The 18,080-nt window shown below is 35.6% G+C and overlaps 1 protein-coding gene and 2 long non-coding RNA genes across 7 annotated transcripts in view; 2 read left to right on the top strand and 1 right to left on the bottom strand.

Moving 5' to 3' along the window:
- Window positions 1-18,080, top strand: part of LOC103934687 — an 84,394-nt gene that overhangs the window by 4,202 nt on the left and 62,112 nt on the right. Inside the window, exons 4-5 of the mRNA XM_048580972.1 lie at window positions 259-537; window positions 653-1,480. Of these exons, the coding sequence (XP_048436929.1) occupies window positions 259-537; window positions 653-1,480 (1,107 nt within the window). The remainder of the gene's footprint in view (window positions 1-258; window positions 538-652; window positions 1,481-18,080) is intronic.
- Window positions 4,754-6,640, top strand: LOC103934686. Its single transcript, XR_007257160.1, has 3 exons — window positions 4,754-5,175; window positions 5,276-5,510; window positions 6,180-6,640. It is a non-coding gene; the product is annotated as an uncharacterized LOC103934686 (long non-coding RNA).
- On the bottom strand, window positions 7,158-12,362 carry LOC103934685. 5 transcript variants are annotated; one of them, XR_007257161.1, is made up of 8 exons: window positions 12,208-12,362; window positions 11,969-12,039; window positions 11,535-11,618; window positions 11,273-11,355; window positions 11,065-11,184; window positions 10,493-10,588; window positions 8,354-8,769; window positions 7,158-7,555 (listed from the first exon to the last, which is right to left on the bottom strand). It is a non-coding gene; the product is annotated as an uncharacterized LOC103934685 (long non-coding RNA). The 5 variants fall into 5 exon arrangements; XR_665323.3 differs by having other exon boundaries at window positions 11,540-11,618; XR_007257162.1 differs by having other exon boundaries at window positions 11,535-11,615.

Below are 18,080 nucleotides of genomic sequence, written 5' to 3'. Positions count from 1 at the left end.
CCAGACATACATGCACATTATAGCAGATGTATAATAAAAGTTGGCTATGAGAGGCCCATGTTCTAAATTGTCTAATTGTCCACCTCCCATGTGGTTCATCCATCCAATTCATGGCTTTGTGGTTCTGATATATGAATTAATCACCCTTCCCGTGCAAATAATCCTTTTCTTAGTTCCTCAGTTGCTGCTGTTGTTGTTTTGTTTTTATTTATTTATTTTTAATTTTTAGTTGTTTATTTTTAATTTTTTTTGTAATAGGGAACAGAAGACGTTGAAGGACTTGCTTTAGATATGCAAGAGTCTGGCGAGCCTAGCTTCAGTTCAGAATCATTTCGAAACATGCAGAGTCTGAGACTGCTCAAACTCAATAACGTAAAGCTCACTGGAAGTTACCACAATCTTTCCAAAGAGTTAAGATGGTTGTGTTGGCATGGTTTTCCTCTGGAGGTCTTACCAAAAGATTTTGATCAACCAAACCTAGTTGCTATTGACCTGAGCTATAGCAAACTCATACGAGTTTGGGAGGATTCTGATTTGGTATGATATGGCCTCAACCAAATTATTAATTCTTTTTGTCAGGTTTTATAAACACCAACTTCATCCTTTCTCTTTTCCGTTTGTGTTTATTTTGGTTTTTCCTTTTGTCTAACAGTTGCTCGAGAAGTTGAAGCTTCTTAATCTCAGTCATTCCCATAACCTGGCACAAACACCAGACTTTTCAAAACTCCCAAATCTCGAGGAATTGATTTTGAATGATTGTGAGAGTTTGTCTGAGGTTCACTCATCCATTGGGAATCTTGAAAGACTTACTTTGGTAAATCTTGAAGGCTGCAAAAATCTCAAGGATCTCCCACTGAATTTCTTTAATTCCAAGTCTATTGAAACTCTTCTTCTTAATGGCTGTTCAAGATTTGAAAACTTGGCTGAAGGCTTGGGACAGACCTACCATAAGACAGCAGATGGCACACCCATAAGACAAATTCTAAAGCTGAGTTTTTCATCTCAATATGGTGTGAAAGAGTCACCATCAACTAGTCTTTTGCCCCCTTCTTTACATTGCTTAAACTCTTTACGGAAATTAGATCTTGGATGCTGCACTTTAACCGATGACGAAATCCCGAAGGATCTTGGGAGTCTAATTTCTTTAGAAGATTTAGATCTTCGGAAAAATAGTTTTTGTAGCCTACCAAGCCTCAGCGGTCTTTCTAAGCTTGAAACATTGTGTTTAGATGATTGCACAAACCTACATGCAATCCCAAATTTACCAACAACTTTGAAAGTCTTGCGAGCGGGTTTGTGCACTGCATTAGAAACAATGCCAGATTTTTCAGAATTGTCGAATTTGAGAGAGTTGTATCTAAGTCATTCATGCAAACTCACAGAGATTCCGGGCTTGGATATGTCATTAAACTCGATGACAAGAGTTCATATGGAAGGGTGCATCAATCTCACTGCTAATTTTAGGAAGAACATCCTTCAGGTCTCTCTTTCTATCTAGCCTGTTCTCTTTCTCCTTCTCTTTCTACCACACACACAGCAGCACATATGTATGACACATGCATACATAACAATGTATTTTTGTTACAAATCTGGCTCTACATCGTACAGGGATGGACTTCTTGCGGATATGGTGGCATTTTTCTCAATGGAAATTATATTCCTGACTGGTTTGATTTTGTCAAGGGTGATCTGGTCAGTTTTCACATACCTCTAATTTTTGGTCGCAATTTTAGCGGGTTGACTCTGTACTGCATATACTCTTCGAAGAAACAACGTGAAGGTCCTCTCGGCATTATTGTTATCAATAAAACCAAGCGTACTGCTTTGCTCGCCCGGATAACATACGCTTCGGTACCAACTTCCTGTACACTTGATGACCATTATCTTTGGCAGGGACAGATATCGAACTATGTGCTCTGTCTGCAAGGAGGGGACAAGGTCGATATAGTTGTAGTGCCTGTTGAAACTGCAGATGCTTCTGTGAGTGTGAAGAAATTAGGGGTTAATCTAGCATGGGACAAATTTATGAAGGAAAATATGCATGATTCAGACTTTCATCTATACGATTTTGGCCTACATCCGGATTGGTTATTGGGAGCTGATGGGTACTTTTTATTTCTTTTTTCCTTTCCTGTATTTTGTATTTTTTTTAATAATTTCCCAGTCCATTTTTTTTATACACAAGCATGCAGTACCTTAGTTCTTTCTAACAAAAGTTATTAATTGGCTACATAAGGTATTGGTCTTTTTAACTCTCATATTTATCAAATGTCGAACAAACAATGAAATTATTATTACTGCGGCTTGGAGTATATGATTTTACACATTGCAATGTAGAGCTTCCAGACTCTTCCATGAGAATTTATGAACACATTCTGTGTGTCATGTGTGGTCAGATATTGAGCTAACCACATGAATCAAATATTTGATTTTACACATTTATGCATATATAAATATAAGTTCTGAAATTTATAATGCTTTAATGGTTTTCGAAGATTTTGATTCATCTTTGGCCTTTCAAATCTTCCACTCCCAAGCTCTCTAGTTATAATGAGTAAGATTTTAATTCAATTTAATTGTACTGTTTATTAGTAAATCTTACTTTTGCTCTATTTTGAATTGAATTTTACCTACCAGGTATGAAGGAATCAGTAGAGAACTGAGAAGCAATTACTTGGGCGTAGCCATACACCCAGTTGGAATGGATTCTCGCGTCCAAAAAATCAGTAATTATTTAGATGTTGGAGGATCAAACGATGTCCGTATCATTGGAATCTGGGGTAGGGGCGGACTGGGTAAAACAATGGTTGCAAAAGTAATTTTCAACAAATATCAGCACATGTTTGATGGTAGAAGTTTTCTTCCAAATGTGAGAAAAGATAAGGTACTGGTTGATTCACAAAACAAACTTCTTTCTGATATCTTGAGATCGGGAAACATGAAGGTTAGTAGGGTCGATGAAGGGACCAAGGAGATTAAAAGAAGACTTGGCAACAAAAGAGTACTTGTCATAGTAGATGATGTAGACAGCGATGCACAATTAGATGCATTAGCTATAAAGCATGACTCATTTGGTCCAGGAAGTAGAATTATTATAACGACAAGAGATCAAGATTTGCTAAAGATACTTAATCTGGAGGTGATATGTCCTGTGCAAGAAATGAACAAAGAAGAAGCTCTTGAGCTACTTAGTTGGCATGCCTTTAAAAAGAATTATCCTGGTGAAGAGTATGTTGAGCTCTCAAGAAAAGCTGTTGGCTACTGTGGAGGTTTGCCACTAGCACTTGAAGTCTTAGGTTCGTGTCTGCATACAAAAAGCAGAAGTGAATGGAAAACTGAACTGGGTAAATGGAAAAGATTACAGCCTTATTTCACCTTCAACGGCATGGATTATTCAACAGAAAAATATCCGAGAAGAAAGCTTCAACTCAAAGGTCCACGTCCAACGCCTCTCAAGATGAACAAAGACTCGGTCAAGATCAAGAAACCTCCAGTTGTACGCTCAAGTCCCCGAAGGTCATACGCTCAAGATTACAGCCTTACTTCACCGTCACCGGTCGTAATATACTCAGTGTCCCCGAAGGTCATACGCTCAAGTCCTAGCGGGCTCATGGACCTTGTCCAAAGCCTCACTGGCTTACCACCATCAAATTATTCCACTACATCTTCTTCCCCGCCCAGTAATATTAATCCTCCGAATTATGATAACTTTAATAAACCTCCGGCTCATGATCAAGGGATAAATAAAAGCAGTACTGCTCGAGATGTTGTGGAAGGAATGGAAATACTGGATGATGGTGGTGATGGTTGTGTGAGGCAAAAGGGTGTGTTTCGGGGGATCTTGTCGCCTGGGCCCGCTTCGATTACTCCGATTCCTTCAAACTTCTTCTCGCAGGCTGGGCCCGCTTGGATTACTCCGACTCCTTCAAACTTCTTCTCTCCGCCGGCGGGAGTCATACCTTTAGAAACAAAGAATGAAGATAATGTTGAGCACTCAGGAAAAGCTGTTGGCTACCGTGGAGGTTTGCCAATAGCACTTGAAGTCCTAGGTTCTTGTCTACATAAAAGAAGCACAAGTGAACGGGAAACTGTACTGGATAAATGGAAAGATCACAGCCCTGCCGGGTAATTCTCGCAAATATTAAGACAAGCTATGATAGGCTAAATGATGACCTCTTGAAGGATGTAATCCTGGATATAGGCTGTTTCTTCATTGGAATGAACAAGAACTATGCACGACAATATTTGGGGGCTGTGACTTATATCCAGAAAAAAGGAATTCTAGAACTCCAAAATCAATGCCTTGTAACTGTTGATACAGAAGGCAATCTGATTCGAGACATGGCCAGAGAAATCGTACATGCACAATGCCCTGACCATCCTGGAGAACATAGAAGATTGTGGCATCAAGTGGATGTAATAGACGTATTGGGGAAACAATCTGTAAGTACTTCGGCAATCAAATCTTATGTTAAATATGAAATTCATTCTGGCATAAGTGCTTGCCTCCAACCTATTATTTCAAATAATTAATTTTCAAAGTTAAAAACCCCAAATCCATGCAGTAGATGTTGAAGCAGTTACCCCCCTCACCCCTCCAACCCTCCATCCATTTTTTCCCCTTTTAAATTCAAAAATAGAAGTCCAAAAAAAGTTATTAAGGGCGCACACGCGTGTGCCGAGGGGTTTGTAATAGGTTTAGTAACACCGTGTAACAGATGCCGACTAAGATATATGTGGCACAGTATGTGCATGTGTCGTATTTTGCATAGGCTGATGTTGTTGTAGGAATGACTCTCTAGCTGAGTTGGTTGTAACATCTCCCTCAACAAGAAGGAACCAAACATAATTGATTCTTATCAAACAATGCAATTTTATAAGATTTCATGAGTGTTGAAGTTTGTCCTCAATGTCCTCATATTGTCAAAACTATTATGCATGTTACGAATGGTCTGATAGTATTCATATAGGGTTTAGGGTTCAGTGCTCACATTCCTTCTTCGTGTGTTTTTAATCTTTTCTGACCAACTACTATGTTCTGATTCATTATCCTGTTAGTTAACTCTCTATGTACTTTTGTGTAGCCATGGGTAATGAAAAGGGAAACAGTTATTGCGAAAAGAATTGCCACCAAAATTTTGACAGAAGTGGGACCGAGAAAGTTACTCGTGACAAGTAAGTTGTTTTCTAAAATTAATTATGAGCTTTATGTGCAACATGGAGAATGTGTGGGTTATTATTTCTTTCTGCTATTAACTTTCTTGGGAACTTTCAGGTATGAGGGAAGACTGGGTTGCAAAAAATGCAAAACAACCAGCTCCTAAACCAGTAGATATGAGCATCAGTTCCAACAATTTGGTAAAGGATGGAGCGAGAGGCAGCGATGCTTTTTACGGTGGCGGAAGCTGCTCCTCCAGTGGCAAGATCCCGTGGGGTAGATTTTAACTGTTGCAAAATAATGGTCAATTGGTGGGACGATATTGACTTCACCAAGGGACAAAGGAGACATGGTATAGTAAATATGAAGCACAACTTTTTTGTTACATATTAGACCGAACTGGTTTGAGCATGATAGAGTTGATTGGTATGAGTATGAATGGTTTTAAAATTTTTGATGAAAAGGTATTGTTTGAGACGTATGATGGCTAGAAGATAAACAATGGGTTTTAATAGAAAATATAGACAGTTCAAATTTCAGATTTATATTAGTGAATTTTGTTCGAAAATTGGATTTATATTTGCAATTCACATTTATATTAGATTTTTCTTCGTAAGTGGTCTTCTCCAATTTTGAAACTACATTCTCCTACCCTCTATATCTACTAAATGAATGATATGCATACCCAGTATCTAACAATGTTCATTAGCCTCCGCATCCATGAACATGCCTTAATATATTCTCCATCTTACAAATAAGTGGCCAACTTTTTTTACATATTTGTTCTCAGCTGGACGATGCTTGTAATTTTATAGTGGCCCTCCACTCTACCATGACTATTCAATCCTTTTTTTAGGTTTTGAACAATACTATTAAATGGGTTTCAACATTTGATTTATTAAACCTCTAATACAGGTTTATAGTTTTGGTTTGGCTTTTATGTTTTCCACTATCACAGATTTTCCCTGATTCTTTCTATTACTTTTTATACTTATAAATGAAATGGTTCCCTGGATTGCAGTTACTTTCAGCATCCGACAACACTGATATAACATTTAGTGTACACTTCGCTTTTGAAACCCAATCAGAATTATGGCCCGGTCAGTTTGAGGATCCAATAATTCCAGGTCTCTCTTTTCTCTCTTCTCTCTTTCCCCCTCCCTATATGTAGTTTAATATAATTGAACAGCTCTATTTAATTTAAGATTTAGTTGGAAGTGTTTGAGATTTAATTAAGTGATAGTTTGGTTTCATAGATCAATAGTAAAAAAGAAATGTAAGATTCAAATGGTGGAGAAAGAAAGGCCTTTTACGATTTTAGAAGATGCGGTCCATGAAGATGATTCACTGGATAGGAGCATTGCGATTTGTGAGTTTTCATATTTGAATTAGTTCCATTATGTTTGCAATGCGAGTTCTTGAAATGGTTTGGTTCTTCTTGGACCCTGCTATGAAAGAAGGTTATTGAAAATATTTTAGTAAGTTTGGGGCGTTCGTAATTACTAAAATTTGTTGCAAGAAATTGGAGGATGAAGAATGAATTATCAAGCGATAGATGCAGTCATCCATGACTACAGTTTACCATATTTATTACTTTCGGATTTAAATTGCATTTTAAAGACAAAATATACAATTTGTAGTGTATTTCATGCATATTTTTATTTTACTTGACAACTTAGTTGCTCGAACTAGGGCTAGGCACGGGCCGGGCCAGGCCTAATTTTGAAGGAATCGAAGCTTAAATGAAACGGGCCGGACCGGGCTAGGTAAATCATATTTCATTACAAGAATTGAACCGAATCTGGTCCGTTTCAAATAGGCCTGTCCAGGCCGACGGTCCCCTTTTTTTTTTTTTTTTTTTTATGTTGGTTAAAATTAAAATAAAAAAAAAAAAAAAATATATATATATATATATATATATATATATATTTGCACAGAGTGCGGCAATTGCAGAGATTGCAATTGTACAGATTCTATGATTCTACCACAGCATTACCAATGTCCAAAATAACAACATATCCAAATTCCGAGAGTCCAAAATAACAATATTACATGACATCGTCCAAAATAACAATACATCGTCCAAGACTCCAAATTCATAGATTAACAATACATCCAAAATAACAACATTACATCGTCCAACATCTAAAAATAACAACATTACATCGCAATCAGATTTTATGGTAACAATTCCCATTTTCCCAGCGCTTGTGCTTCCATCTTGAATCACTTACCCAAAAAAGTCAACAAAATGGTGAATGATTCAAATTCAAATCCATTGTGCTAAAGTAGAATTGCCTATACGGTTCACAAAAACTGAAGTAGAACGAGCAAATATTCACCCTTTCATCCATAATTTCCAGTCCATAAAATGACTTCCTGTTATGATCACGACGCCTGCAACAAAAAAAATATAAGACATCGCATGGACAAGTCAAATGTAAAAAGAGCCAATGAAACATAATAATAATAATGCCAAATATTCGACAAATCCTACTGCTAAACGTGATCTGGAGCTTCAACTTCAGTGTGTATCTAACATACAAAGAGACAAGCAACTAATGAGGGAAGCACATTCACTGTTTTCAAAACACACACAGCTATGCTCAGCACACAACACATAAATGCATACCACACAGAAATGCACATTGCACAACACAGAAGAAGCAAAAACTGCAATTCTGCACAGATTCAAAAAGTGCACAAAACTGCACAGCATCAAAACTGCACAGATTCAAAAACTGCACATATATATATCCAACAACAGAATATATATATGTGCAGATTCAAAACTGCATATATATATATATATACACACATATATATATGTATTCAAAAACTGCACAAATTCAAAACTGCACATATATATATTCAAAACTGCACAGATTCATTCATCTGAAGATCTCTACCATATTCCAAGTTTCCAACTATATGGACAAACAATGAACTGTAGTTTTATTGCATACATACCTAATCCAACTAGATTGTTTGTCTGATCACAGAACTCAAACCAATCAAAACTCAAACCAAAACTCAAACTAACTATTGAGCATACCATTCAATCAAAACTCAAACCAATATATTATATATATCAAATATTTCCCAGTAATCAGCTAGATAATCAAACCCAAATCAGAAAAACTAAAAATATAGAGAATACTGAGAGGAAAAAAGAAATAGGAGAAAAAATATCACCTTTCTTGGTCAGCAGTGTCCCAAATCTGAGCCTTGATGAGCTTGGAATCAACGGTCAAAGTCTTGGTGGCGAACTCGACGTCGACGCCAATGGTAGACTTGGATTCCGAATTAAACTCGTTCCTGGTGAACCTGGAAAGCAGGTTCGACTTTCCCACCCCAGAAAGTCTTGGTGGCGAACTCAACGCCGATGGTAGACACTACTAGATAGTAGCCGTCGAGGGAGTCGAGGCTCGAGGGAGTGACGGTGGAAAGGTGGGGCGTGGGAGTTAGAGAGTGAGTAGCAGGGTGCGTGTGCTTGTCTATGTGTGTGGCTTGCTTGTGGCTGGCTGGAGTTGTGTCAGAGAAGGTGGACGGAGGAGCGGCGCCGCGAATTCGAGAGAGGGTTGGAGTGTTGGAGAGATCGAGACTGAACACTGAAGTCTGAACTGATTTAGGAACCTAGGTTACAAATTAACGGTTCAGATTGAATGATAGGTTATCATTCAATCTCGACCGTTGATTAAAGTTAGAAACGGACCGGTCCGGAGCCCCGTTTTTCTAAGATTTAGGAACCGGCCCGCCCCGTAAATAACCATGCCCCGGCCCACCCCGCCCTGTTTGTTCCCAAAAAAAAAAGGACCCGGCCCGTACCCGCCCCGAACCTACACTACCCGCCCCTACCCGCGGTTTCTCTACCCGTTTGCCCACCCCTAGCTCGAACAAGAACGGAACACTTTTTCTGTTTTTTTGTTAACTGCTAAAACAGGTGTTTAGCCTGCAGGACATATATTTTGCCGTCTTAATTGCAGGGGTAAAAAATGTGTGAATTGCACGTTGCTTCTGTTTCATATATGCAGGAAAATTAGCTACTTGAACAAGTATTGAACACTTTCTATGTTTTTTATTAACTGCTGAAATAGGTGTCTGCCCTACAGGACACATATTTTGCCATCTTAACTACAAGGGCAAAATATGTGTGAACTACATGTTGCTTATATTTATTTTGTTTCTTAAGGAAACATAACTTTTTTGGAAACCATCTCTTTCTAATCAAAGACGTTCAGTTTCTTCCCCCTCATTGTACAGTGTATTTATATGCCAACTCACTTGAATGTATATAAAAGTAAAATTGCTTATCTTATCGACCTCATTCACTCATGTATGCCTTTGTTTGTTCATAATTGTGTTGAATTTATTCGACTTAAAAATGTTTTATTCATCCGATTATGTCTAAAACAGTTGGTTCATGTGACAACGTCCAGGCCTAATTTCTAGTGAATTCTAATTTAGGGCTTGTAGTTCATACATCCAATTCATGGCTTTCTTCATGTGTATAAATTCCCTTTTCATGTCAAAATAATTCTATCTTATTTTGTTCCTTTTTTTACCTTGAATAGGGAACAGTAGCTGATAGGGATTTTACCACACACGCAAAAGGGTTAAAAATTCTTATAATAGTTGCAAGAATGACAAGGTTATTGTAGTATAAACGGATCTCACAAGATCGTTCTCCACAGGGATTATTAAATAATTCGAAGCAAACCAAATTCCAACTAATTATTGTAAAACATAAATTGAGATGATTGATTTTAGGACCTAATTTAAATTAAAACGAAATTGATTAATAAAAGTAAACTAATCTGCAATATTAAAGATGAGGAAAAAGAAAATAGTTTTGTAGAAATCAAATTAAGAAAGCACTAGGGATCTGCCGTCACCTTAACAATCCTATATAGTTCTCTCAATTACTTATAAGTTATACGTGCATATTTCGAAGGTTAGGTTTTCCTAATATATGCCTACTTGGACCCCCAACATAGAACATATATCAAACATGCAATCCGTTTGTGGTATTTTTGATATAGATGCCTCAAATTTAAATTTTTTTAATCAAACATTTATAACTTTTAAACTTTTGATCAAACATTCTTCTACTAATGTTTAATTAAAAATTATGATTTTTATTGTATTTAATTAACCAACTAGTTCAGAAAATAATATCACAAATATTCTAAAATCACCACAAACATCCTATCTTATCTTATCATAATTCGTTCAAAATGAATTTTTCTTATTGAAATAATTTGTTGTTTTAAATTCTATAAACACATAAACATCCTATTAACATACAATTATGAAATATAACATGCACAGTACCTGTTCGAGTGAATTTCTCAGCTTGCTCTCCATGTCTTCGATCATTCTTCCCATGTTACAAATATGCCCTTCTTGAATTGAGAGGTGCATATTCATCTACAAAGCCAAAAAGAAAGAGTACTTGATCCATCCCAGTATATCATACAAATAGTACATGCAGGGCAGCACAGAAAAACAGATTTTGAGTGATCATTCAAACAGAAATCTTGTGCTTAATTAAATTAAACCATATCAGCTCCAACAATATAACACAATCAATAAAAAATTGATTCACAGAGCAATAGCTCCCTGTAAAAACTCCTTCTCTTGAAACATGCTTATCACTAAAATGTCGAAGCCCCAAGAGTCATTTAGATGCGATCACATGGATGAATTTGAAAATTCCAGACAATGCAAAAAGAAAAAATGAATATTTTTAGCACAGAAGCGAAGAGGAAAAGATGCAGGTGACGAAGGGGAAAAACATTTCTCTCTGAACTGACTTCTTTGTACCTCTCAAAAAAATGTTTCCAAAAGCAAAAATTGTCCAGAAGATCACATTCCTCAATTGAAAAAGAATAAAGTATCATTACCTGTCATCTAATTGATCCAGACAAATTGAATGTGCCTGATGACTCATTATCAGTAGTCAAAGACAGTACGATAGTGCTGGTTAAACGGTAATGAGATGTTCCTTCCTCCTCCGGACCCACCTACGTAAAAAAAAAAATCAGCAAATATACATATAAGAGGACATAAATTGAATTTTGCATCTCCTAGGAGAAAGTTCAGGCAGTATACCTTTCTTGATTAAAAAACAGCCTACAAAACCTTCGTTATCATCCTCCCACAGATAAACCGACGAAATGCCACCTTCATGGTACCTACCAAATTACCAGTTAATCAAGCTGTATGAAATCTTCAGAATGCATGAGGTTACTTTCGACACATTTTAGCCTCTCTTTTTTTTAAAATTAACTAACGGAAGAAAAATCCTTTTGGAAGTGTTTTATACAGTTCAACCAATGCCAAGAATGACGGAAGAACAAAGTAAGTAAAGGACCTCACTGGTCACGATAAACGGCAAAGATGTCGTTTGCTTCAACTTCAAGTTTCCTCAACTCTAAAGATGGGAGGCTGCCGTCTTCTAGCGGCGGATGATATTTGTTTAACCAAGGCGATCAACATGGAAATATGGTAGCACAAAAAATATCAACATGGACAATCGATATTCACAGAACAGAAACGATTATAAGAAAAAAGAAACTACTGGATTACATAGTTATACATGTATTGCACTAATCACACCAATTAAATCAGCATATGAACCCAAACAATAAATTAAATTAATCAAAATATACCAAACATCCAGACTCACAAATCAAGGCAAGATCTGCTACCTCTAAAATGTCCCCAAAAAATGTAGCAATGAATGTGTAAAATATCAGAAAACTAACACCAACCCATCAAATTTGACAAAAGATTTGAGGGTTTTACCTGTAAGAGTCAAAATCTCTATTATATTCACACAAAATGAACTCCTTCCCGTATTCCATATCGCACAAAACCTGATTTTCGGGAAATCAGAGCAACACAGTGACTTTAAAATTTGAATTTCAAACTAACGTTTTGTTTTTTTTTTTTTTTTGGGACTAAAATGAAACCCTATGAGAAAGAAAATGGAAAGTGAAAATTGGATTGGATTGGATTCTCTCGGGAAACAAACAGTGGAGAACCTGGAGAGGCTGATCGATTTGAGAGAGGAGATCAGACGAGTGCTGGGCGAGAAGGGAGAGAAGGGCGGAGAGAGCGCTTGGGAGGCATCCGACGCATCAGTCCCATCGCTGCTTCCATTTTGCCCTTATTTTTCTTTTTCTTTTTCTTTTTCTGGTTCGAAATTCGGATTTTGATTTCTTTCGTTTCACGAGTCTCGAAGTATATTTTGGGTTGTTTGCTTGTTGGGGTTGATTAAACTCCGAGAAGCGAGAAAAAAAAATGAGGCGCCTTGTTTTGTTTGACCCGACTTTCCCTCGCGGGAACTTCCCCATTCACACCCGTTTGTGACTGTATTATTATTTTATTGATTTTAATTTTCTCATCAAGATTCAAAATTTTGTTTGGACTAAATTTTTCTTGGATCAAAATTTTGTTTCTGAAACTAATGAGTCTTAAGTAATTTAGTTACATTTATTATTTTTTTAAACAAAAAATATAAACTTGTTTGAAAGTCTTTTTAAATGATTGGAAGCGGTTTTAGTGAAAGTGTTTTTAGGTTTCAAAAGCAATTGAAGTGCATTTTAAAAAAAACACTAGTTATGTGTTTCTTACATCAAAAGTACATTTTCATGCTTTTTTCTAAGAATTAGTTTCAAAAAACATTTTCATCAAAAGTACATTGATTAATTATTTTGAAATACACCGAATATATCAAAGAGACGGTTACATTCTTACTTGGATGCAAAACTAGTGACAGGTTGAGTTGATTTGTTTTAATATTTCAAGTATTTTTCCTTATTTGTAAATGAGAAGTTTCAAATTGGATACCTAGTAAGTGGTTAATCCATTATGTGGTCTGGTTCAATTTCCCCTTTAAATGTAGAATATCATTATAAAAACGAAAAACGATTATATTAGATATGTGTAGTAGAAGAGAAAAAATTGGAGTCAAGAATTTTCATTGGAGAGAAAATATTGGATTCAAAACAATAATGAAGAAAAGCGTTTTCGCTACCCTCATTTTTATTTTCGAGATTAGAATTAAATAAATTAAAAGAAAATCAATTGCAAATATAAACATGGATGTTTATAACCAAAAGTGTGGTAAAAACATTTCCCTGAAAAGAGTTGAGGATGCCATGAGTTTGCCTTTGGAATCGGACCCCGGAAGCAAAAGCAGGCCTAAGTCGTCGGTATAAATTGACTTTTGTGGTAAGAAAAAATAGGTGCTAAATAAAATAGGTGCTAAAATGATTGGGGGTTTGTAGGGTCTACACACACTACACTTTTTCTCGATGTGCTTTTAGCCTTTTATGTATCCTATTCCACAACATTTTGTCGGTAGCCGTTTGGAGCAGAGTAGATTAGAATCCCGCCAACAAATGGCATGGCAGACCCACTCGACAAACTTGTGATTTGAATATTCTTAAAGGTAACTTATTCTTCTATCTCAAATTACTTTTTTCATATTCTTTTAATTTTTTAATATTTTTCTATCAAGTATTAGTGATGTGTAAAAAATATTAAAAAATTAAGTGTTAATAGAAGAAGTAATTTGTAATGTGTAAATATAATATCTCATTCCTAAATCCTAGTTAGTAAATTCGAGTATAGTACGTGTGTAAAAAAAAAATATTTCTCTTTCTTGTTATATATGCATAGATGTCTTTTCTATTTAATACTCATTATTTCATAAGTGGTTTCGACTTGTAGGTGACCCGCAATTATTCGCCCAGTCTTCACGTGATCATAGCACTTGAGCGTATTTATTTACACTCAGTCCTGTCGTACAGACCACTTTAGGTGGTTCTGACTCGTGTGCAGGTGTAGTGATTGAGTTGTGGATTTGAGCTCTAGATTCAGCCGTACAGGTCACGTTAGGTGACTCCGACTGACATATTTTCTGCATTGATTGACATTACCTGGGTTACTTACATCATGTGCTGAGTTAGTTGACATGGCTTACATACATACATATTTGTGAATGCTGCTACTCTAAGCATGGTTGTGACATATTTATATATTCTGTTTTCTAAGAAATTATACAGGTTTTACGAAGAGGGGTTAGAACTTTTGATAATGAAATGATTTTGAAAAGCTTTGTTTTTGCCCACACACACTTTCTGTTTTGCACCCCTCCAGGTTCTAGTTAGAAGCAGCTTTGGTAGTTTACGAGGACTTGACGGTGGTTCTGACAAAACATCACAAATGTAAGATCACCTTTGGATGTTGTGTAATTAGTATTCGTTCTTCTAGACTGCACTTAGGCTTTTTGTGCTCTGATTATGTTTATCCCACTTAGTTTCACACTAGTGTGTTACTTTAACTAGTTTATTTAGTAGTTTGGTTTTTATTTATTCGTACTTTTATTATTATCTTTTGCTTCCGCACTGTGTACCTGGCTACGTCACCCTCACGTGACAGCCAGCATGTCTTGATTCCGGTCGGGGTGTGTCAATTTTGATACATTTTTTAATAATACATATAAAGTATTGGAAATTGTTATTGGCACACAAAAAATTTCATTATGCATTTCAAATTTTTTATAATTAGAAAGAAAAATACACTTGTGAGGAGTGTAGAATGAGTTTTTTGGAGTGCTAATAACAGTTTCCAAATTATTCTATAAAAAAATAAGGATAAATAAATATGAAAATTTACAAGAATTGTGGGATTTTTTTAAATATCTTCTAGCCAAGTTGCCGAATAATATACGTACGTACGTATATTTGACATTCTATACTTATTATGTGCTTTAATTTAAGCCTTGTAAATTTTTTATTCTTTTGATTCAATTTTTTTTAAACTAATTTAGATTGTGAGGAGAAAATTTCAAATTTAGAGTATAAGGCATAACGTATCGGTGTGGCCAATATAGCCACGTTCATGCTTGCAACTCTTGTACTAATGATATTACATTTGTGTAAATGCTTAAGAAAGTAAATACAACTGAACCACAACAATCTATATGGATTGGTTTGGTTTGGTTACCTCTGAACCAATTCGAAGGCTACGTGCAAATAGCGATTGTCAATTTCCAAACAGGTAAAACAAAATTAGAAGCTTAGGGATTGTTTGATAATCATCTCATCTTTATATTTCAATCTTTGTTTTCATTTTTGGAAAATAAAAATTAAAAATAATTACCAAACAAGTTCAGTTTTACGATAACAAAAAAAACCATTTGTGAGAAATTACATCAATAACGAAATCGTTGAACAACATTTTGTAATGGAACAATTAATTTATTAATACAACGTATTAATATAAATCCCAGAATAAGCTCTACTGTTATAATCTCCAAGAGTTGGACTCTCCCATAAATCATCCACCTCCCAAGCTACATTGAAATCATCCATTTTTTTTATTGGTTTTGAAACTATAACTGAACTACAGCACTACAACTTTTCATAAAGTGGTTCCAATAATATAGTTTTATATATCATACCCTTACACTCTCTTTTATTAATTTTTGTTACACAATCAATCACTCACAGGTCATGCTATCCATAGAGTGGTTCAAAGAATTCCAAAAGCTTCATTCATCTAATTTCTACTTTTCATGTAAAAATTCTTTAAAAAAACTCAAACATCTTTCAGTTTAAATAACATTAATCTTTTGTAACAATCTCTTATAGCTTCGAAACATATTTTTTTCATATGGTATCTAATCATACAACAATGCGCGGATTATACTTCTAGTGAAAGCTATGATATTTCATAGTTAGAAATAAAAACTTGAGCAAATTGATAGGAGCACAATGACATTTGCGAGGATTCTTTGTATTTGTATCATTTTTTTTCCTTCTATACATTTTTTCAACCAAAAAATCAATTGTGCTACAACATTCTACGATTACATTGAAATAAGAGTTCAGTCCTGATTTTTACTATTTATTAAGAAATTCAAAGTTCAAATAGTGGAACAATTACCTGGTTTTATCATATAGGAGAACTGTGAAAAAGTTACTAAGAAATTGATAACAAGCCTCAGGGCAGCGACAATTTGCAGGTTGAGATGACAACTTGGCATTCACAGCCTGTAATTCCTGGATTTTTATTTTCAAATAAGTTATTAAAACTATACATACGTTCAAAAAATGTAAATACTTTGAAATAAATCTGATATTATAGGATGGGTTAGAGGTAAAACTGGATGTGGATAGCAATAATCTTTGAAGATTCTACTTTACTAGCCTCTCTGCACGCACTAACGTGCGTGCGAGAGGCATTTTTGCATCACGGGCGCTACGCGCCCCTAAATGTGTACTATGTTAGTTTTGTTCCATTGTGGTTGTCAATGTATATGCTTTAGAAAGTATGATACCAAGTTTGGAGGTGAGGTATGAAATCTAGAAGATGACTGCTCCTAATTGGAAGCAATAAATTGAAGTTGTTGACGTGGATACTCTCTCACACGCAGCAATGCCTATTACGGTGTTCTCAAGCACGTGCGAAACACACTTTTTAAATCACGGCACGCTACACGCAACTTACACATTTTAGATGTATTTATATGCGAGGATTGGTTCAAAGTATAGAAATATAAAATAAAGGCGATTATCATCTCTAATAATACAAGCGGAATCTAAAGTATTTTGTCTAGAATATGTAAAAAAAAAAAAAAAAAGTAATAAATAACAGAGAAGATCCTTATAATTTAGTTGCAACTAAAAGTTAAATAAAAAGTACAAAAACAATCCGAGAAATTTAATTGACCTTGATGCACATGACACCAAAAAATATCATGAACTCATATCATTCCGTCCTGTTGAAAATTTAATGCGTTTGGTTAAAATCAAATATTAGCATTATTTGTAATTGAAGTGCATTAAAAGTTGAAAAAGGGAATTAAACATTAAAAGAAAGAATGTAACCTTATGTTGAATTCGAGGGAAGCAAAATATCTTTGTACACAACATTTCTTGTGAAGACTCCTTCGTTACCGTGTAACTCTCCTTTCTTTACCAAGACTTTTGTTGTAGACGCTGAAACTCCTCTTGATAAAGCCACGTACAATTGTCCATGACTGAATACGTGATCTGGTAGATAAATACCCACATTTGGTATTGTCTGCCCTTGTGATTTATTTATAGTTAGTGCAAAACTCAATTTCACTGGAAACTGTTTTCTCATCATTTCGAATGGGAGTCCTGCACTTTCTGTCGTCTTTAAAGAGATTCTTGGTAAAAACACTCTAGTTCCAGCAAATTGTCCAGATAAGATTTCGGCATCAATTAGATTATTGTAAGCTCCATGACAAGCCAGTCTTGTACCATTGCACAACCCCATCTTCGGATCGATATTTCTCAAAAGCATTATCGGGGCACCTTTTTTCAAAGTTAACTGATGAGGGGGCATTCCACCAGGTGAGATTGAATTCAAGAATTCTTGTTGATACAAATTTCTCACATCGTCCTCAACTGAATCGAAAGAGTATAAGATATGTTCAATCCCCGGAAATTTATCGATGATCATTTTATTGATTTTATCAGCATCCTCATTTTTTGGTGTTATAATTGCTCTTTCCACCAAGTATCTTGCATCACATACATGACGTTCCAAATCGGGGAAAACTTCATTAACCAATTGGACAATGGATTCTTCACCATTCCATGGAATAACCATAGATGATGGTAATTGCATCATGTCGTCTATCATAGTTTCTTGTTCCCCATTACCAACATGAAGTAAGAACTCTGAAAAGTCTTGATCATTGATGGATCTCATGTTATGCCTAAGATGAATGATTTTCACGTGTTCCCAAAATGAAGCATTAATCATACTTGCTTGCATCAATTCAAATCTTGTACCTTTTGGAACAACTGGAAGAACTTGTCGAAAATCTTCTCCAAAGATTATGACCTTTCCTCCATATGGTAGGTCAACGCCC

Source organism: the organism of the source record quoted next, unplaced genomic scaffold, assembly GCF_019419815.1.
Source record: "Pyrus x bretschneideri cultivar Hongxiangsu unplaced genomic scaffold, Pyrus_bretschneideri_v1 Contig16, whole genome shotgun sequence".
Classification (NCBI taxonomy): domain Eukaryota; kingdom Viridiplantae; phylum Streptophyta; class Magnoliopsida; order Rosales; family Rosaceae; genus Pyrus; species Pyrus x bretschneideri.
Note: the sequence above shows the minus strand (reverse complement) of the source record. Positions and strands in the feature narration are given on the sequence as shown.